We start from the raw sequence: 22,482 nt of genomic DNA on the forward strand, positions 1-22,482 counted from the left end.
TGTGAGCAGGAGTAGCAGCAGCAGCAGCAAACTCCATTAAGGCAGCCATTTCCCCCACCCTCTGCCTTTTTAATGGCCTGTTACTCTCATTGGCTTAATATAACCTGCTTTGGGAGTCCTGTTGGCTGAAGAGCAAGAAAAAATGTTTACCAATAGAGTTAAAATGCTTGGCAACAAATTGCCTGCCATTTAATGTAACCAAAAAAAAAATCCACATTCACCTCAAACACTGCTGGAAAGAGGGCAGTCTGGGTTCTTACCTGAACGTGGTTTGATTATAATATGTTCATCCACCAGTCTGAATGAATAAGTGAGTAGGGTCCAGCCTTTGAGGATGGAAGCAGCTCTGCTGAGGGCTTTGAGAAATAAGACCCTCCCAGCCCCAGAGAGAACTCCAGAACTCTAAAGACATACATGTAACCCTAGCAATGATAAACAAGAATGTTAATAACTCTAGACTGGTGGATGAGCCTATTTAAGGTAATGGGGCAGGGGGGTGGTATGGAGAGAAACTAGAGCTGCTCAATCCTTCAGCATTAGTCCAGATATGCTTTTGAATTCTAGCCATTAGAAGGCCTCTAGGCGCAGAAGGTAGCTTAAAAACCTCAGCACCTGGCACTCTTAGTCCAAGAGTAGTTTGATGTGCCAACCTTAGTTTTCAGACCAAGAGTGAAAATGTTATTTTAAGGAAGAGATTAAAAAAAGCTTGTTAATCTGTGCCTCCTTCAATCATATTAGCATTACAGGCTTAAGAAACAGCTAGCCCACTTCTACATTAGCCTATATGAAGATGAGCCAGCCCAGAGCCGATGTCAGAATTTGTGAGGCTCTTGGGCAAGATACTCCAGGGGCTCCCTCCTCACCACCACTGTTGCCACTTGCCTCTCCCACCACCCCCTGCAGAAAGAGAGAAGGGAAGGCTTGTGGAGGTTACTGCACTCTCTTCCAGCTGCTGGCTCACACAGAGAGAGCATAAGGAGCACCAGTAGGGCTGGGAGACTCAAGGAACTGGCAGTGGGGCCCTTTGTGGGGCACGGCCCTTGGCAGTTTCCTGACAATGCCAGCCGCCGACACCGAGACAATCCACTCTGCACAAAGTCTTCTGAACAAAGAAGATAGGTGGGAGAATGCAGTTCCTCATGGAGAAAAACCCAAGCATCCCTAAAACATTGTCATCCCGCATCCTGGCAGCTAAAGACAAGCACAATCACCACTTGCCTCCAAAGTGCAGGATGTACTCTCTAGGTCCAGCATAACTAGATTTACAAGAATAGTTTAAATTTGCAGAACTCATACTGCCAAAGTATATGCAAGCTGAGGTTTATAGACACACCTCCTTGGTGTGCAACTTTTATCAGTTAGAGCCCCAAAGCATTGATTCCTCAAATTTGAAAAGAAGTTAAACACATTTCACTGGGGATGAAACAGTGGCAAAGGTAGAAGGAAGTCCCCACCCCTGTTTTTGTGCTTTAGTCACCATGTTTGAAAACATTTACTAGATACTTTGTAAATCTATGTACATCAAGAGTGTTCTTTATACTGTGGGAAAGTTTTAAGCAGTGCTTGGTAATCCTAAACACAGGAGAGTGGAGGATAAAAATCCTGATGGGACTGCACCTTTTGAGCTTTGGACAGTGCAAGTGACTGCCCAACATTTTACATCTGATAAAATTAAGATGCTATGCTTATTATAAATTACATAAAACTTGAGTAACTCTGCTAAAGCAAAAAGAGACAGACATCAGTGGTGGAAGTTATTCAGGAGTGGTTACTCTTCATCTTTGTTTCAGAGGCAAGACTCTATGCAGATAATTGTGCATGGTCCCCCTGAGTTCCAGTCCTGCCTGCTTCAGAGCAAGAGAGCTCCCCACCCCCAAATTATTTTATTTTTTTCAAATCCAACTCCTCCAAGCAAGCTCGATCCCTCTTACGTACCTTCTGGGTCAACATTTTCTCTCTAGCGTCATCATGTATAGCTGGATTCCAAGGTGAAAAACTGTAAAGCACAAGCAGAATGTAAGTCCATGAAGCTGTGATTCTCCAAGTCTGAAAGAAAATGTCACCATAGCAAGGTAGAAGCTTGATTTAAGAGGCATACAATGAACTCTGCAAGAGGTACACATGAGAATGAAAATGACCAGTTTACTAAGTATATCTACAGGACACAACAAATACCTCTTCTTAGGTAGAACTGATTAAAACATTTTGAACAATATAAGTGTAGCAAAATAACTGTTCTCTTTGCAGTAAGCTTCCCCAGACGGACGTCCTCCAGACATTTGGGACTACAATTCCTGTAATTCCTCATGGTTGACCTTGCTGGCTGGGGCTGATGTGAGTGGTAGTACAACACATCTAAGAGGGCACCAGGTTGGGGAACACAACTCCATAGATAATGTCTGTAAATTTAGCTTGGCTGCAAAATTCTTAAAATATATTCAATTTATGCTATAAGAGGTTAATTCAACTGAAAGTTGGGCTTCTGCAACATTGAAGTCAGCCTGGCTCAAAGTCCAAGGGAAGTTGATGGAGCGCAGAGGCTAAGTCGCAAGTGAGCACAGTACAAAAGACTGTAGAATGCATTTGCTGCTTACGTATTGTGGAAGTGAAGGTGGACACCTTAAGATGTCCACGTTTTTTGATGCGTGAATGAATTTGCAAGTGCCTTAAAACCTTCTGTTTCAGAGGACTTTTGATCCTAGAGTTGAAAAACTATGCACTGTTAAGAGAAGCCTTCTGTGCCATATTACAACTGTTTTACAGCTACATACCTAATTGCATAGGGATCCTCTATGTTTGGTGGATCAAATAAGCGGCTGCTGCATAATTTCACACTGTCAACTACCTTACTCTTGAAAAGTTGAATATCCTTTTCATATCTACGAGAGGGAGACAAAAAATGCACCTTAGTATTCCAACAGATGGAATTAGAACAGTCTATCATGCATGATCACTAGAAAAGACAACAATACTGGGAAGAACAGCAGAGAGTAGAATAATAATAATAATAATAAAATTTTATTTTTGAGTCGCCTATCTGGCCGAATTAACGGCCACTCTAGGCGACGTACAGAATAAGATAAAATACAACATATAAAATACAACACAGGTCATAAACCTCAGACTATAATTAATCAAAACCATCCACAACTGTATCACAACTAAACTAGTCCAGCCCAGGAATCTTGTAGGCCTGCCTGAATAGCCAGGTTTTTAAGGCTCGGCAAAAACTTGGCAGGGAGGGGGCATGGCGAAGGTCATAGGGCAGGGAATTCCAAAGGGTAGGAGCCACGATTGAAAATGCCCTCTCTCTGGTCCGCACCAGCCTAGCTGTTTTAACTGGTGGGACCGAGAGAAGGACTTGTGAGGCTGATCTCGTCAGGCGGCATATTTGGTGATGCTGGAGGCGCTCCTTCAGATAAACTGGGCCAAAACCGTTTAGGGCTTTAAAGGTTAACACCAACACCTTGAATTGGGCCCGGTAAACAACTGGTAACCAGTGTAGATCTTCTAACACCGGAGTGATGTGATCCCGGCAACAGCAGTTCGAACAGTTAAATCAAACGTGCCGCTGCATTCTGTACCAGCTGTAATTTCCTGACCGTTTTCAAGGGTAACCCAACGTAGAGCGCATTACAGTAGTCTAAGCGAGAGGAGACCAGCACATGTACCACCCGTGGGAGGAGATGGACAGGAAGGTAGGGTCGCAGCCTCTGTATAAGATGTAATTGATACCAAGCTGCCCGGCTCACTGCCAAGACCTGAGCCTCCATGGACAGCTGGGAGTCAAGAATGACTCCGAGGCTGCGGACCTGGTCCTTCAGGGGTAATCTTACCCCATTAAACACCAGGTCTATATCTCCTAGCCTTCTCTTGTCTCCCACGAGCAGCACCTCAGTCTTGTCAGGGTTCAGCTTCAGCCTATTACCTCCCATCCATTCACTTACGGACTTCAGGCACTTGGAAATGGTATCCACAGCCAACTCTGGTAAGGACTTAAACAAGAGATAGAGCTGAGTGTCATCCGCATATTGGTGACACTGCAACCCAAATCTCCTGATGATGGCTCCCAGCGGCTTTACATAGATGTTAAATAGCATGGGGGAGAGGATAGATCCCTGTGGCACACCACAATTGAGAGGCCAAGGGTCTGAAACCTCATCTCCCAATGCTACCCGTTGATGCCTGTCTGAGAGATAGGAACGGAACCACTGTAGAACAGTGCCCCCTATTCCCATTCCCTCCAGGCGATCTAAAAGGATACCGTGGTCGACGGTATCGAAAGCCGCTGAGAGATCCAGGAGGACAAGGAATGCATGTTCTCCTCTATCCAACACCCTCCTCAAATCATCTACCAGAGCGACCAAGGCTGTTTCAGTTCCATGTCCAGTCCTGAAGCCCGATTGGAATGGATCTAAATAATCTGCTTCATCCAAGTGTGTCTGTAACTGTTTGGCCCCCACTCGCTCAATCACCTTGCCCAAGAATGGAAGATTAGAGACTGGGCGAAAGTTGTTCAACTCTTGGGGATCCAAGGAGGCCTTTTTTAGAATGGGCTTTATTACCGCCTCCTTGAGGACTGATGGCATTGTACCTTCTTCCAAGGAAGCATTCACCACTACCTTGATCCCTTCGCTCAGTCTCTCTTTACAGCCCATAATGAGCCATGTAGGGCAAGGATCAAACAGACAGGTGGTCGGCCTCAGAGTAGAGAGCACCTTGTCCACTTCCTCAGAGGGAAGAGGCTGAAACCGATCCCACCAGACTGGAATGCAATTGGCCGACTCTGGCTCACTACCTGTATCCACGGCATACGGAATCGTGCTCTTCAGACGCTCAATTTTATCAGCAAAGTGTTTAGCAAATGTGTCACAGGAGGCTTTAGAATGTTCCATGGGTTCCTGCGCAACTGGACCAACCAGGCTTCGGACCACTTGGAATAACCTCCTGGGACAACACTCCGCGGACGCAATAGAGGCAGCAAAGAAATCCCTCTTTGTTGCCTTTGTTGCCACTTGGTAGGCAGCTATTGCTGCTCTAACCAGTGTCCGATCGTCTTCGGAGCGAGATTTCCGCCACCGGCGCTCTAGTCGTCTCACCTCCTGCCTCAGACCCCGCAACCGTGGTATATACCAGGGTGCAATCTGAGTTCTATTCAGGGGGAGAGGACGTTTCGGAGCCACCCGGTCTATTGCCCCAGTGATCTCCCTATTCCACTCCATCACCAGGGTTTTGACCGGGCGACCTTCAGACAGCTCCAATTCTCCCAGCGCATTCAGGAATCCCTTAGGCTCCATCAGGCGTCTGGGACGGACCATCCTAATAGGTCCCTGTCCCCTGCGGAGGGTGTGTGGCATTGAGAGGTCTACATTTACCAGATAGTGATCTGACCATGACACGGGGTTCGAAAAAATAGTCCCCATTTTCAGAGCACTTCCCCCTCCTCACAAGACAAACACAAGGTCAAGAGCATGACCGGCTACATGGGTGGGCTCAATATTACTAAGGTGCAGTTTCCAGGAAGTCATGGTTTCCATGAAATCCCGAGGAGCTCCTGTGAGGGCTGCCTCGGCATGCAGGTTAAAATCCCCCAATACCAATAGGTTGGGGGAAAGGACCCGCACCCCAGAGACAATCTCGAGCACCTCGGCCAGGGAGTCTGCTGTGCAGCGGGGTGGGCGGTACACAAGCAGAATCCCTAAACTGCCCTTTGGGCCCAACCTCCAGTACATGCAATCAACAAACTTGGTCTCGTGGAGAGGGGGTCTGGCAAAGATCAAGGACTCCCGATAGATAACTGCCACTCCCCCTCCCCGCCTACCAACCCTTGGCTGCTGTGCGTACTGGAAACCAGCTGGACACATGGCCTCAAGCACAGGGGCTGAGGCCTCATCCAGCCAGGTCTCCATAATACACATCAGGTCTGCGTTCTCATCCATGATCATGTCATGGATGAGTGTTGTTTTCTGTACCACAGACCTGGCATTACACACAGCAGTCGAAGGTTGGGTGGAGCCGTACATCCCCCAGCTGGGGAGGAAGGCCAAACAAGAGATGGATTGATTCCATAAAGAAAGCCACAGACCTGAACTTACAAGATCTGAGCAGGGTGGTTCATGACAGATGCGCTTGGAGGTCACTGATTCAGAGGGTCACCATAAGTCGTAATCAACTTGAAGGCACATAACAAATCATGCATGAAAAGTTCCCCTTACTCACAGAAGAAAATTTTGTCTCATTTTTATAGGCTTAAATATCTGGAGCTGGCCTGGCCACAAAGCCAAGTATAAGAATGCATAAGGACCCAGACAAAATACCCTATCCATCCAACTTCTGTAATCAAGCTGATATGCGAGTCTGACATTCCAGGGGTGAGCTTTCTCCAACCTGGTGCCCCTCCAGATGTTCTAGACTGTGACACCCATTAACTCCAGATGTTTTGTGGTCCAAAACATCTGCATGGCCCCAAATTCGGGAAGGCTGCCATAGCCAATGAGAAATGGAGAAAGGCCACACACTCATAACTTCTCAGCTATCAACCATTGAGATAGCACAAGGCTCTTTGCCAAAATATATGAAACAAAATAAGAAGAGCCTGCTGGATGAGACCAGTGGTCCATTTTGTCCAGCATCCTCGGGTCCTGCTTGCGGGCTTCCCCCAGGCACCTGGTTGGCCACTGTGAGAACAGGATGCTGGACTAGATGGGCCACTGGCCTGATCCAGCAGGCTCTTCTTATGTTCTTATGACTATGGTGGCAGAGCATAGCCATTATGGCTAGTAGCCATTGATAGCCTTATCCTCAACGAATTCGCCTAATCCTATTTTAAAGCCATTCAAGTTGGTGGACATCACCGCCTCTTGTGGGAGCAAATCCCACAGTTTAACTATGCGCTGCATGAAGAAGTACTTCCTTTTGTCTGTCCTGGATCTTCTAACATTCAGCTTCATTGAATGTCCACAAGTTCTAGTATTATGAGAGGGAGAAAAACTTTTCTCTATCCACTTTTTCCATGCCATGCATAATTTTACACAGTTCTATTATGCTGCCTCTGACTCGCCTTTTCTCTAAACCAAAAAGCTCCAAATGTTGCAGCCTTTCCTCATAGGGGGGTCACTACATTCCTTTGATCATTCTGGTTGCCCTTTTCTGAACCTTTTCCAACTCTAGAATATCCTTTTTGAGGTGAGGGGACCAGAACTGTACACAGTATTCCAAATGCGGCTGCACCATAGATTTATACAATGGCATTAAGATATCAGTTTTATTTTCAATATCTCTCCTAATTATCCCTAGCATGGAATTTGCCTTTTTCATAGCTGCTGCACATGGTGTTTGTTACATCCCAGGAGCAGTTTGTTACACCCCAGGAGAAAGAGGGTAGATTGCATGTGCCTGCACCATATTAAAACTCTGGTTTCCTATCCACATTGACCCCTCATATGTATATGGGTCCACATGTCAGAAGCGAATTCAAGGCATACGCAATTAAAAAGCAATTCTGAAACCAAAATGTAGGAAAAATCCATTAAATTTGGCATGATCCAAGGTATGCGTGGGGCTGGGGAAGTGTGTTACCAAGATACAGTTCAAGAGAGTTCAGCTTAAGGACCTCTACTTCTATAAGGTCCCAGTAGTTACTCACAGTACAGCAGCTTCAGGATTCAAAGGACTGGCCGTGTCAATCTTGTAGAAGACCCTGCGAGCGTACATCAGTATTTGCCATATGTGATTATGGTTTCGCCTTTAGGAGAAGCACAAGAGACACACAAGGGCACCTTTAGTGGTCCATCCATGCAGAACTTCTCTGTTCAATATTTACGTTCTAAGCCATCACACTGACCTCCACTTGGCAAATGCTCTTTTCACATCGAGTTCACCTGAGACGGGATCTACTAGAGGGTGGAAGATGGGCAGATCGAAAACCAAGCGCTGAGAGGAAGAAAGGAGACTTTAAAACCTAGCTAATAATCAACCTTCCAGATTAGCCCCACAAGAGCTGTTGAGCCATCTACCTACTACACGTGAAGAACTAACCTTCTGAATGACATATGCTTCCCTTCTTTGTCAAAGGAGGAATTCTTAGGTGTCACAGCCAACTGGCTAGTTATAAACCTAGAGTGACATTCTATAACATTGGCCTGCTAAGCACCCTTCATGCTGTAGATGATTTATTTCCTTATTTATTCTTATGTGCTGCCTTCCAGGGTAAAGCCTTCCCAAGACAACTTAGAAAGGATATTTTAGCTTCATATACATAATAGGGGCTTCCAGGTGGAGCTGTATCCAGACACAACACAACTAATTTCTGCATTGGTATGCTTCTGATTATTAGTTGCTGGAAACAGGAAGAGCAGAGAGTGCTGTTGCGCTCAGGTCCTGCTTGTGAACTTCCCATAGGCATCTAGCCCCCCAGTGTTGGAACACGATTCAGCAGTGCGAGTGGAGGCGGGGATTGTACTTTTGGAGAATGCAAGTCTTCAATAGTCATCTTTCTCCACAATGGAGATAGAAACTAAAGGGGATTTGAATCTCTTGCATTAGAACACATTTTATATCTATTCCTGTTATAATTTTTATGCTGAAACATATGGATTACAAATGTTTAGTCACTGAAGAGGATTTTAAAACATATCTGGCCGATTCATCTAAGGAGCACTTTTAACTGGCATTCGCAATGGACTTAAATGCATTGCTAGTAGATACTAGGGAGGTTCTGTGTGGGAGCCAAGGAACGAGGAGAAGAACCAGGCTTCTTTTTATGCTGAGTGGCTCAGAACCTAAATTACAGAAGGAAGCAGAGAGCAACTCAGAAACAGACTGGAGTATTAAAAATACACCGACACATATAAAAGGCCAATCTTGGGGCCTGTGCTCACTCCAAGTGGATATCATATTAAATATTTAAATACTTTTTAAATTTAATAATTATTGATTTAATTTCCCTTTAAAGGTTAAATTAGCCTCTTACAGTTAGAGGCTTAATGCCCACGGTGGCTTGCCAAAAGCTGCTTTGTCCATTGCCATAAAAATGTCCAAGCCTGGCTGAATCTCTTGCCTTTTGAGATCTGCCAGAGCCAACAGAAGAAACTGAAGTGGTAAACAAGAACATTCTGCTACTTGTTCCAAGGAGTCTGATTTTAGGAACAGATCTCCAAAAGCAAGAAAAACAGAGCTGTGCACAGATGATGTAGCCAGATCATTTCACTCACAGAGAACAAAGCTAAGACAGATGTTTCTACAGATAACTAAATCTTACATGTGAACCTGAAACAATTTCACTTGGTAACAGCAGCTAGAACTGGCTACTGGCAGAGAAGCAAGAAATTATCTCTACCAACAATAAAAGGGAGCTTTGGAGTTGGCATCGTATAAATTGCTAAGAGAATAAGCTCTGATACAGAAAGTCACTGGTTCAAATCTTATCTGCCACAGATTCACTAGGTGGCCTTATGCAAGGCACTATATGTATTTCAGGATATATATATATATATATATATATTAAGTGTCACACTTCAGTTTGCTTGGCAAAAGACAGGTGGCACTGCGAATTGCAGCGTAAGGCAGGATGGCAGCAACGGTGGCAGCAGCCTGGGGGACCTGGCTTGACCCTTCGGGCTGCTCAGGCAACCAGTACAATCTTCGGGCAACGCATGGCCTGGGCCCCAATTTCCAGTGGGCAGGTGTCGACAGTCACAGAAGGAGGGAGGGGGGAGGGAGTGCCTAGTGTGGGTAGCCGCTGCTCTTGGCTTCTAAGGCAGGAACGGATGGGTGGGAAGGAGGGAGGCTTTCACTTGCACACCTGAGGAGGAGCCATCGCCACTGTCTGATGCTATGCAAGTCGTGTGAGTGTCGCAAGTCAAGGGTGTGGGCACTCACTTGTGTTGTGCCAGGCAGAGGAAGCAGCAACTGCACCTCTTCCATCTCCTGCTCCTCCTCAGGAGGTTCTCATGACTTTCAGAAAAGAATCTTTCCCAGCCTTTCCTGGATATGCTGGGGATTGAGCCTGAGCCCTCCTGAATACAAAGCACCCGAAAAAGAAAAGGCAATGCCACCCACCCACTTTGCCTCACTCACTGGAGTCATGCAGAGGCAGCAGAAGCAGCAGCGCCGCCGCCTCTGTCTCCTCAGGTGAGCAAGCAAAGGCCTCCCACCTTTCCTGCCTCAGAGGCCTGCCATCCACCTGCAAGTGCTCACTGCAGCCCAACAACCATGGCAAAAGCAGCAGGGAAGGGGGTAGGGCATGGAGGCAAGGTCAAAGAGAGAGGTGCAGGGGAAACTAGGATCAGGAGGGTTGGGGGTAGTAGTAGGAGGAGGGGGAGAGAAAGACAATGGGTGTATGGGGCAGGAGGGTCTGGTGACAGAGAAAGAAAAATAGTATGGGGCAGGAGAGATTGGGATCAGGGAAAATGGAGGGATAGGGGGAAGGAGAGGTGTGAGAGAGAAGGCAGGAGGGGCTGTGAGCGAGTAAGAGAGGAACAAAAATGGGGGCATGGGGCAGGAGGTTGTGAAAGGAAAAGGGAGGGAGGGAGAGGAAGAGGAAGAACAAGGATATGGGGTGTGAAGGTATGGAGACAAAGGGAGAGGGTAGGGAGGAAATGAGGGGTATGGGGGTGAGAGGGGGAAGAGGGGTACAAGATGAATGGAGAACAATGGTAGGGAAAGGGCTGCATAAGGGGTGGTGGTGGTGGCCGCTACATGGCAACATCTGGGGGCCCTGGGGGATACCTGAGGTTTCCATTCCTGGGGTTAGGTGATAGGGTTGGCACGCAAAGTGCACAGGGGCACAGCCCCTTTCATTGTTTTAACCTATTTTAATAATGTATTTTTAAATTGCTATAACCCATCATAGGTCCTCACGATAAAGGGAGAAAAAATAATCTCAACAACAACATCTCAGCCCCATCACCAGCAACATGGAGATATACTAACCTACCTTACAACATGTATGTTAAGGGATATAAATACTCCTACATATTTTACAAGTGCTTTATGAAAGCAAAGTAATTATTATTTAAGTCAAATTGCTAATTCCCTCTCTACAATCTAGATTGCTCAGCAAAGTCCTACCCTGGAACAGAAACATTGCATGGCCTTCAAACATTCAAATAAGTCCACAAATCTTGGATGTTTCAGCCCATTGCTACTTACTGGGCAGTCACCATCTGGGTAGTTGTCAGGGATGTAGACTGTAAATTTAAACACGCCATCCTGGTACAACCCATGCCTGATGAATATTACTCCAAACCACACTACAAAAAATAAAGATGAGCAGATGTAAAATAAATTGTTTTGACACAGGAAGACAAATTGAGAAATTTCATACTTACTTAATGCTGACTGGTAAGAAGGTTGCACATAGACACCTGGCAGCTTCTGCTTCACAACTAAGGTACTGTAAGAAAACACAACCCACCTAGTCAGGTTTAAAGTAACACAAAAAATATCTACATAAAGGCTCTCAACAGCAGCACACAATGAGTTTATGTGTTCTTTTTACTTTAACAGCAAAGCAAGTCTCTCCCTCACCACTAAAAGGTTCAGATGCCGCTCAGCCTATTGGCATCAGGAAGGCCACTGGCTTTAAAAGTCCCTCCCTCCCTCCTTCACACACACACACACCACACACACTTTTAACAGGTATCAAGTCAGGAGGCAGCAATGAGAACTATAAGCAAGTGTAAGTTTCTCTCCCAAGTCTGTCTGGGAGGGAGCCCCATATATGCCACACTGAATCCCACAATGGAATAAAGGTAGGCTATAAGTGCAGTAAACAAAGCGTATCCCATATGGCAAATGACTCTCTCCCCCTTCCTATCAAAGACATATGCACAGAAGAAGCTTCCTAGTGGACAAAGCTTTTGATTTAAAGATGAAGCATTTGGGGAGGGCTGAGATCTATTGGGCAATTTAACTCCTGTCACTGCTGGTTTCATCTGTAAATGAAGTCTGTCTGTTTTGCAGTTTTAATCTTATTATTTTTTCATTTAGATTGTGTACATTTCCACCCTGGGACTTTCTGATGGAGAACAGATTATAAATTCTTCATAATTATTTGCATGAAGCTATAGAAGAGCAACAGATAAATAAAAAAGAAGCTTATTTGCTTATGCAGCAGGCAAAGTTAAAACACGTGTTTGGGGGATGACTTGATTATTTTTCACTATTTGGAACACATTATGTAACATGATCAGATTGCAGCCCTGAGCAGGGACACCCAAGGCTTTGTTTCCGCTGAAGGACAACTGTAAGAACAAGACAGAATTGTGCTCCCAACATGACAGCATTAATGAATGGAATTTTACCCAGCCATCCTATGACAGCACAGCGATGGCCACGGGTGGCGTTTTGCAAAGTGCGCCTCAAATAAGCTTTCATAAACAAGCTTTTGATTAGCTAAAGCAGACAAGTCTATTTAACTGAGCAAAGCTCACCAACAGGACAATAATGAGCCCCATCACCAGCTGTGCCCTCAGCAAAGCCTATATCACAGAAAACAATTTAAACTTTGCAAGCTCATAATATGCATTTTCTGCTCAGAGTTAAATTTCTACAGCCACATAAAGGAAGCATTCTTAGTTACAAAGTTTGTTTGCTTCCCTTGTACAGGTAGATTAGTTCAACTGTAATCACTACCCTAGTGATTTTGGAACCATGCCAAACAGAGAGCCACGAGGAACTGCAGAACTTATCAAAGGACTCCACAAATTCAGCTTTAAGTCAGCAAGGCAGAAAACAGCAAAACCTGCACATTAGATTAAGGCTAGTTTAAGCCCAGTTTACAAGAAATGCCTTTAACAAGAACAAAATCTGCTTAGATACTACCACAGCATGATAACAGGAGTTCACGCACGGTAGCAGAGAAAACCACAGATTCACCCTAAAGTTATATTCAGATAGTGCTATTCAGCTAGCATGTATTTCAACCAGCTGCTATTCACTCAATGTCTTTTTTTTAATGATTTGCTAATGACCTGCTATTTATGTGCAGCTGGACCACAGAAACAGACACCTTGGTGACCTAATGCCTATCTGGGTGTTCCTTGCACACAGCAATATATTGTTCCCCGCAAAGAGGTCTCTGCAGTGGATGTCAGGGCCCCTACCGTCAGGAGAAAGTTTTGCCCCTCTGTCAACTGTGCCCTACATTGTAGTCTGTTGACTTAGTCCCACAGAACTGAATGAGAGCCACCGAGACCTAAGCCAGATCCTATGTGCATGGCCTCACCCCTTTCATTTGCCTAGTCCCATCCCAGATTCAATTTCTTGGGCATGCTGCAGTGTGAAAAAAAAGCTATACTTAATTATTTTCTTTAAAAAGTCTTGCTCTAATAAAGACAACAGGAAAAATTGTTCCCACAAGCCTTGAAGATTGGAAAGGTACTTCTTGCCTATTACTATGAAAGCAAGCACGATCAGTACTTTGTTTCAGACATCAGCTTAAAAGACTCTTCAGTTTACACAGGCCTTTTCTGATGTGTAGCTCAATCACTGGTCATTGAGTATCACGGTCCAGATGTTGACTAAGTATTTTTATTCTGCTTTATGGATGTGTTACTTTCACCACCTAGATCAGGTGTGGGGAACCTGTGGCCCTCCAGATATTGCTGAACTACAACTCCCATCAGCCCCAGCAAGCACAGCCAATAGCCAGAGACGATGGGAGCTGTAGCTCAAGGCCAAAGGTTCCCCATGCCTGACATAGATACTTTGTTGTGTGGTATGCAGGTCTATCAATAAGTAAATAAACAAGATATATTAATATTAATAGATGTTCCATCTCGTTTCTTGTAATGTTTGAGAGAGCATTTGAAAAGAAGCTGGTGTAATTCCAGCTGCTCCAAGAACCAACAAGGGCCAAAACTCAGGAGACTATTCCAATGAAAAAATAAGCGTCAATAAGAAAGAACTCTATAAGGTGAATTTCTGGACTGAAAATGCACACGTACAATTCTGCCAGGAGGGAGTACTCTAAGTAGAAAGGCCCATAGGAGGCGTGTGTTCCGTTTGTAGACTGGGCTGAAAGGGCAGGAGAAGCAGGCTTCGTCATTGGCACAGCATTTTTAGGAATAGAAGGCAGCTGCTTTTTTTGAGTGGTGCGTGGAGGACTGTTCTTCAGCTCACCAGCCAAAGCCTTTTCTTCTGTTTCAGGTCTCTGTTAGAAAATGCAGAACATGAGGGGAAAAAATTCCTGTTGTATCCAACAGTTAACACTCCAGTTCATATTCAGTGCTACTCCAGTTTAGGTACCAAGCTGCCAGTCCAAACTGTTAATATATATCCAGTTGCTTCACTGAATTTGGCAATTATACAGAACTGGCTATGGTCAACTACTGGCATTAAGTTAAGTCAGACACCCAAGTCTGCTTTTAAGACAGCCAACATATTTGCCTTACCAGATGGTCTGTTTACACTACTATCCAAAAACCTATAAAGTAAACCCCCTTTCGAAGAACATGTCAGCTGGAAGGTCCCTCTGAGAAGGACTGTTATTATAGCATCAGCATCGTTGGATCCATTAGAAAGCAAATCTGAACGCAAGAAAGCTCGGCTTAATGCTTCAGTAGAACTACGATAATTCTACTGAAGCATTAAGCTGAGCTTTCTTGCATTCAGATTTGCTTTCTAATGGATCCAACCGTGCTGATTTTTAATCCACATCAAGTTTTTGATTAGCATATATTCTTTAAGGCTCCTCTGGGTATTCCTCAGCACATATTAAAACCAACATGGCAAGGGAATGGGGAAGGGTTACCATACGGGACACATTATATTAGTTAGAATGGTCTGTGCTGCTATCAGTCATATTCTACCTTGCGTGTAGAACTTGTCGACATGCTCCAGAAAGGGTTCATAACGTGTATTCCAAGTAGAGGATGGTAAATATGCTAGGCCTCCCAACTGTCCAGCTTTCTGGGGTTACCTTCTGCCCTAGAAGCATAAAAAGTGAAGTTACCAATTCAGCGTCTTGTTAGTCATATCGCGATTCCACGTTAATAGGAAGAGACATGCCACCACTTCAGACAACCTAAATTGCTTGTCAGTAGTCTCGGTGTGGCCTCCTAGTTCTCTTCAAAGACATCAGCATACTCTCATGGCCACTGAACAGGTTGTTTTAATTGTGCCCTCTCACGAGAGCTAAACCAGGGGACTAGCTTGGCACCTGTCTTTGCGAAGTTTGCTAGAATATTTTGTTCAAAATAGGTGGCACTTAGCCAGTTAGTTTGTTTCCACAGATACCACCAATTGTATAATTGTCCTTCCCAAGCTATCCAAATAAAACATGTACAACCAGGTGCTTTTAGCTGCTTGTCTTGAGTCAAACCTCCAGCAAAGCTCTTTCACAGAGGATTTGTGTTTCCCTTTACCATTCGATAGGTTTAATTCCCCCCCCCATATGTGCTTATGCACTTTCAGCATTCAAATCTACAACATTTTGCTCAGAGTAATGCAGGGGTTGAGCACTTGCAGGGGAAGCTCAGAGGCCACAGAAATGGGAGATGCCTTTCCCTGCAAATTATTTCTCATTTAGCAGCATAGCAGGGAGGAGGGAGAGGAATTATGTGCAACTGCAGCAACACTGGCAGGAGATTATCAGCAGGTGGAGAATTTATTTATTTATTTATTTTATTCAGTTTATATCCCGCCCGACTAGCAAACAGCTCTCTGGGCGGCAAACATAGAAACATATACAATAATAAAATTACAAGATCAATATAACAAATATAAAAGTACATCATCTAAAATACCAATTACAACATTTACATAAATAACTTAGATTAAAATGCCTCAGAGAAGAGAAAGAGAAGAGAGTTAAAGACGCCCCACTCTGGCTGCTGATTCTCTCTTGAAAATGCCCAGCATACACATTATGGGGTGGACTCAGGAACCTTGTGTTTCAATTGCAACACATAGTTGCACCCTCAGCAAAACAGCTTCTAGTACTTTCTTTGCTATAGACAAAGTAATAACATATTTCCACTGGGTGGCATTCAGTGCTACTCAGAGTAGACCCACTGAAGTTAACAGACATGACTAATTTAGGTTCATTAATTTCAATGGCTCTACTCTGAGCATGACTTTGTTGAATAAAACCATTGTCTTGGGAATAACGCATGTGCTGTTACATGAATCTTCTCACTTAATTTGAGTTTATCAAAGTAATCTATTGTAATATGTCTAAATAGCAACTCAGGCTTCAAAGGAACTATATAAGATGTTTCACCTTAGTGTAAATCTACTTCCTGTTCCATCTAATACACCCATGGTTCCTTGACGTACTGTATTTTACGATAAATTCGTTGCACTCATTTGAAAGTAAAAGAGTGTAGATGTTGCTATCCTTCTGCTACCCTGCATAGTTACTGTAGCATAAAGAAAATGAGATTTCAACAGCTGAATATAGTGCATCCTGCCATGGCTGCATGCCGTTCTTCCAGTAATCTTTAGCGCCTTTAATTCACAAGTATACCTGGAAGATAAACCTATTACAACAGCACTTAGAGATAAAATTTCCTGTGTCACAGAGCTCACAGAGCAATTGAAGTCTCCGATACAGTGAGTCAACATTGCTGGAATTGAGAATCCTTCATGTCATTTGTGCAAGCTGGGTCACTGTAGTTATTCCTGTTGATACACACACCAAACTGAACTAAAGTTTGATGCTGACCATCCATTCATATCATGCTTTCAAGATGATCAGGCCTTAGTAGGGAATGGCCCGTAGGTCAGTGGGAGAGCGTCTGCCTCGCATGCAAAAGGTTCCCAGTTCAATCCCTGGCATCTCCAGGTAGGACTGAGGGATATACTTGCCTAAAACCCTGGAGATCCATTGGCAGTCAGTGTAGCCAATGGTCTGACTCAGGATAAGGCAAATTCCTACGTAGGGCTGCACAAATCAAGGCTGCACATGGTTGGCCACAACCCTCCAAGGAAGTCGTTATATCCTCAGGTTGTACAAGATGAAACATGTAAATTTACACTCTACATATCAAACATAGGCATTTCATTTTCACCTGAAGAAAATAAACTGTTACTATCAGATATCACCTCTACCCATCAGTCACTGATATTTCATATTTGTTTGCTATTCTGTTTTTGTGAGGGTGGGGCTGGGGCAAGGCAGAGTGAAAAGAGGAATCCCCACAGGGGAACATTCCACACTGAGAAGACAAAGTTGTCTAGATTCCTGCGTTGCCATACTTAACCCCACAGACTGTTAAGAGTGCTGTAAGGCCTGGTTGAAATACCAATGTAAAGAACACTATACTTACCCGAATACATTGTGCCAATATCATTATTTACTTGTAAATTAACATGGCTCAGTGGTTGGATATGCACCTTATAGCACAGTGGGGAGGAGAGCCTGGCTGGGAGTCCAGAGTCTGCGAGTTCAAATCCCCGCTTGTGTCTCCTGGGTGTCAATGGCAAATTAAAGATCACCCCAACAGTGAGTGGCTCAGGGGTTACGTGCCCTGCCACCTGTGCAGCCATGGGCAAGCTGCATAGTCCTAAGGAGCCCAGTTGCCCCCCAGCTGGCAGTTGTGGACAAGGAAGGGGCTGGCTTGTGCAGCTGTGGCAAGCTGAGCAGGCCCTAGCCAGCTGGGGAGGACTAGCCTCAGACGGAGGCAATGGTAAACCCCATCTGAATACCCTTTGTCATGAAAACCCTATTCATAGGGTTGCCATAAGTCAGGATCAACTTGAAGGCAGTCCATTTCCATTTTTGATGCAAATGACACTACAAAACATACCCTAACAACGCTATCTGGGGCCGATGGGAATTGGGAGTCCAGCAACATCTGAAGAACCACGGATCCCTACCAGGATTATGGGAATTACCTGGATGGAGTGATGTGAATGTTAAGAAAGCCAGTGGCTGAAATGTAATCTACCGCACAGAAGTAAAACTCACATCTGTTGCTTCGCCCACTTTAGCCTCTCGCCATGCTCACCACCAGCATTGGACCCAGAAAAGGTTGCCCATTAGAGAACGTCTCCCTCGGATGGAAAAAAGGTTCCCCACCATCAATTTGTGTCAATCACCCCTGACTGACAGCACTCAGAAATTATTCAGGATTAGAGGCTACAGAAGAAGCCTTGCAGCAAAGCAGAAACAGAAGTTTTTTTTAAAATGTGTGAATGCCACACAGTGTATTCAAAAGGTTTCCTTCCAAGCCATTCCCAGTTACCACAGGTTAGCAAACTGTATAACTATCTTCACATTTCTACACAAAGAGCTCAGGGAAATGACTTCGACTCAAAGCTGGCAATTGTCTGCTAGACTTATGAAAAAGGAATGTCTATAACCTGACTATAAAAACATCCAATGCTTTTTCTTTAGCCTGGAATAAAAGCATTCAATACTTCCAAGGGAATCTTAACAATCCCTAGACGTACACACTGCCCTCAAGTTACAGTCTCATCTTCCACATGCAAGAAAAAGAATTCAGTGATATAATCCACAGTGAAGAATTCAAAGTGAGCATGCTCAGGGAGGCTGTTGGGCTCTTGAACTCCATCACTTAACCGCCGCTCTTATTTCAAGAGCTCTCTCATTTCTATTGCAATCCTTAACACACTCTTGCATGTTCTTAAGTCTGGAATGACTTTGAGGAAACTTACAAGAAACTAGTTAGGTTCAAGACTGCAGCAGGGTTAGAGTCAGAGCTTGAGAAAACATTTATCCCCATTACTATCTGCCAAGCATTTTGCAAAACAATCTTTTAGCCTGTTTTAAAATATTTAAGTAGGATTTACATCACTTGACAACTACTATTGCTTCAAGCAGAAAAAATTATTTTATTATCCACTGGAAGGTTAACAGTAAAAAGGTAAAGGTGTCCCCGCACTTATAGTGCGAGTCGTTTCCGACTCTTAGGGTGACGTCTTGCGACGTTTACTAGGCAGACTGTATATATGGGGTGGGATTGCCAGTTCCTTCCCCGGCCTTTCTTTACCCTCCAGCATATGCTGGGTAGTCATTTTACCGACCACGGGTGGATGGAAGGCTGAGTGGACCTCGACCCCTTTTACCGGAGATTCGACGTCCTCCTTCCGTTGGAATCGAACTCCGGCCATAAGCAGAGCTTTGGCTGCGTTACCGCCGCTTACCACTCTGTGCCACAGAGGATCTAGGTTAACAGTACCAAGTGGATATTCCAGCTGTATCTTCCTCTTCAGATCTATTATCCAATTTGTTATAGATCTGCGCCCCATTCACCTGTACTTCAAGTGGCTACCCACATGATATGTAATCTGCAGCAAAAGAAATGTCATGTGTGCTTCCCATGGCTCCAACTTGATGCTTTAGCACTAACTGAAGTATGTGAAACAGTCCCTGAGAAAAGGTCTGTGGTCACCCAAAGGTGTGTATATTAACCTGCTCCATTGCATGTACCACATTAACTGCTCACATCTTTTGGCCAAACAGCCAGCCAAATGACAAAAAATATGTAAGACCACTATGTTTCACAGGAGGGAAGGGTGTCTAACAATCACACCTAGCAAGCACTCAAATTTGAACATAATGCAGTCAGAATATTCTGTTGTACAGCACTATGCAGTCTGTTCATTTCAGAGGGACTTGTTATTTATTATTACTTGTTTATTTATATCCCGCCCTTCCTCTCAGTAGGAGCCCAGGGTGGCAGGAGCCCAGGCTTGCGCAGGTTTTCCAGTAGATCTGAATGATTGTAACAGCCGACACTCAGCAACCCATGTTCCCTCCCCCACCCTGCTTTGCCCTGAATTCATTATATGCTTTTTTTTATAACTTTTAGCAAGGTTTATTCACAACCCCCTTCATGGCTTCCCTTCCCTTGTAGTTTATATATATTCTTTGCAAGACATCTTCAAGGGACATGAGCTCACCTAAGAAGCATGCAACACAAAAATAGGCAAGTTGAGAAATAGCAACAGGTTAGACCCGTCTGCCAGCTCCACTAAAATGTTGGCACACCTTTTTCCCCAAGTGCCTCTTAATGATTTCCTATAGCAATATTTCTTCTGTGCCAGACTCTAGACACCTTTATTCATCCATCTTCAAATGATTTGGTTAATAGATGCAAGGACAAGAATTAAGTCAAATGTTGCATAGAGAAGCAGAATCGGGTCAGATGAAGTTGTGTTGCTTTGATATGTAGTTCAACCATTTCACAGGCAGATAAAACCCCAGAGAGAGGTGGGGGAGGGAGAGGGTGAAGTCCAAACCAGGAATTAAAAAAGAAAAACCATATGTAAAGAACAATTTTGTTAAAGGCATCAAAGCTGCAGGTACAGAACTACGATTTGGAAGCAAGCATATTCTCCATATAGTAAGGATTGAAGGCTTCATATCTTCTACTGGTAGATAAGTCTCCATTCCCTATTCATAGCTCCAACCTAAAAAACCACACACATCTTCAAAGGCAGGCTCATGCGAAGAACCTCTTGAGATCCTCATGGCAGAATTAACACCAATTACCAACATTCTCAATGGCTTTATTCACTCACTGATTTTGTGACTAAGAAAATAGGAGCCCTCCTGGAGGGCCTATCTAGTCCGCCACCCTTTTTCCCCTACAGTGACCAACTGTAGATGCCCATGTGAAGCCCACACAGAACAATAGCCTTCTCTCACCATTATTTCCCAGCAACAGGTATTCAGTCTTGAAAGTGCATCCTTGGTCAGGAAGAGAACATCACACCCCTCCAAAAAGTGTTTATAATGAACTATCACAATACCTTTCGAACAACAGCATCCACAGAGAATAGGGTGGTAGTGGCAACAAAGCAGCACAGAATACAAAACCCAAATCTATCTTCACTCGCCGGAGATGAGGTCCTCCAGCACATGCCACATAAATCCAATGAGACCTTTTCCTGAGAACCCTACACAGCCCTTGCTACCTGTTCTTCAACAGTTTAACTGTCTTTGGTTACACACTAAACCCTACACATATGTCTTACTTACTGAAAGGAAGAAGGCTCCTCCAGCAGCTTCCCATCTCCAGAAGGAGGGACTCCTGTAGCCAGCCCCCTTGTACTCACAAGTCACTCACCCTCACCCCATTTAACTTCTCAGAACACACAACACCTTTTGAACCAGAACTCCTCTTTCACCTATTCTCCCACACCTTCCTCCCCCAAATACTTGATACCCATTCCTTTGGTTCCCAGAGAAACCTACTATCGTGTCAAGGGCTCCTTACCAACTTCTGATCCAATTTCACAAGAAAAGCACCATTCGGATACATCTCACTTCCAAGGATTAGTCTCTCCTCCTCTTCCCGTTTCCTTCCTTTGCTCTGAATTTGCCACCTTTATGTTCGTTTTGTACTCTCTCATGCCGGTAAGAGTTTCCTGGCAAGAGGGGCACTTAGAAACCTTCACCAGTTGAACTTCTGCTTGTCAAACTGCTGGATTAAAGGTTCAGGAACAAGAATAGTAAACAGCTGCCCTTTTATTGTTTCCAAAGTCATGACAATAAAAACATATAGAGATAGATACTGTGACCATGTTCACTGCAATCCTGAAATCAATCAAATCAAGCCAAACATTACTGTTGAGAAGATAAAAGAGATGGGGGGGGGGAGAAGAGGGAAAGATTGCAACTATCTTAAAATTAAAAATAATTTTTCTCCCAATAAGAAATATCAGTTTGTTTCATCTTGCACTTTATTATACCATTTTTTAAAGTTCGGCTTGCTCCTGTGAACCAGGATCTTGATAAACAAATGCTTCACCTGCTGAACTTTCTTCCATCATTTTCATTTTAATCACCCTACCAGGGTAAAAAAAAAAAAAGCTTCACCTTCTGAGCCACTTTGTCAAAACGCCAACATCTTGACAAAGCAAAGTCCAGCCAAGTCTGCCTTTTTAAAATGGTAACCCTGAACTAGGCCTGAACCTTTAAACCAGCAAGCCATCAGCAGGTGAATGTTTTTCCTTAAAGAGGACAAAAAAGATAAAACAGATCTGACAAGCCAAAGTCCAGCTGGTGAAGCTTTCCTTCATTCTCTCTTTTTGTATTTTAACTGCTTTGCCAGGAGAGAAAAGCACCTTGACCTGCTGAACTGCTTCTTGTCAAGCAGCTGGCTCAGAGGCTCAGTTGGGATAAGGGCAGTTTAGAACTGCCTCTTTTAAAAGGTGCCTTAGCACCTGTGTCATTGAGCTAGCAGTTCAGCAGGTGACACTCTCGCACACACACCCTTTTAAAATCCCCATGCTTGCAAGGTAGGTTTGAGGGGGGAAGGAGTGGTATGGGAGAAAGCTCGACCTGCTGAACTTCAGCCTGTCAAGCGACTGCTACCTCAAAGGTGAAGGAGCCAAGCCGGGTGAACTGAAAAGGACACCGTCAACCTCCCTCCTCCTCTCGTCCAAGGCAAGAGCCCCAGGTGAGCCCCCTCATACTATCCGCCTGAGCCCCGGAACCTCTTGGGCATCCTCCGCCTCTTCCCTCGTTCCCCTCACCGACAGAGCAGCGCCCACTCCATCCCCCTG

General features: G+C 44.5%; 1 protein-coding gene across 12 annotated transcripts in view; it reads right to left on the bottom strand.

The window, feature by feature from the left end:
• The window catches only part of AKTIP (AKT interacting protein), a 396,007-nt gene that overhangs the window by 372,977 nt on the left and 548 nt on the right, over window positions 1-22,482 (bottom strand). For 3 of the 12 annotated variants that reach the window (XM_061593633.1, XM_061593628.1, XM_061593629.1), the window contains exons 2-11: window positions 21,192-21,398; window positions 14,814-14,931; window positions 13,950-14,155; window positions 11,331-11,395; window positions 11,152-11,252; window positions 7,844-7,932; window positions 7,646-7,744; window positions 2,772-2,879; window positions 1,936-1,996; window positions 261-422 (exon numbers count right to left, since the gene is read on the bottom strand). In XM_061593633.1, the coding sequence (XP_061449617.1) occupies window positions 276-422; window positions 1,936-1,996; window positions 2,772-2,879; window positions 7,646-7,744; window positions 7,844-7,932; window positions 11,152-11,252; window positions 11,331-11,395; window positions 13,950-14,155; window positions 14,814-14,855 (918 nt within the window). In that variant the 5' untranslated portion in view covers window positions 14,856-14,931; window positions 21,192-21,398 and the 3' untranslated portion in view covers window positions 261-275. The remainder of the gene's footprint in view (window positions 1-260; window positions 423-1,935; window positions 1,997-2,771; window positions 2,880-7,645; window positions 7,745-7,843; window positions 7,933-11,151; window positions 11,253-11,330; window positions 11,396-13,949; window positions 14,156-14,813; window positions 14,932-21,191; window positions 21,399-22,482) is intronic. The other 9 variants (XM_061593637.1, XM_061593636.1, XM_061593635.1 and 6 more) reach the window with 5 other exon arrangements.

Source organism: Rhineura floridana, chromosome 13 (assembly GCF_030035675.1).
Source record: "Rhineura floridana isolate rRhiFlo1 chromosome 13, rRhiFlo1.hap2, whole genome shotgun sequence".
NCBI lineage: Eukaryota > Metazoa > Chordata > Lepidosauria > Squamata > Rhineuridae > Rhineura > Rhineura floridana.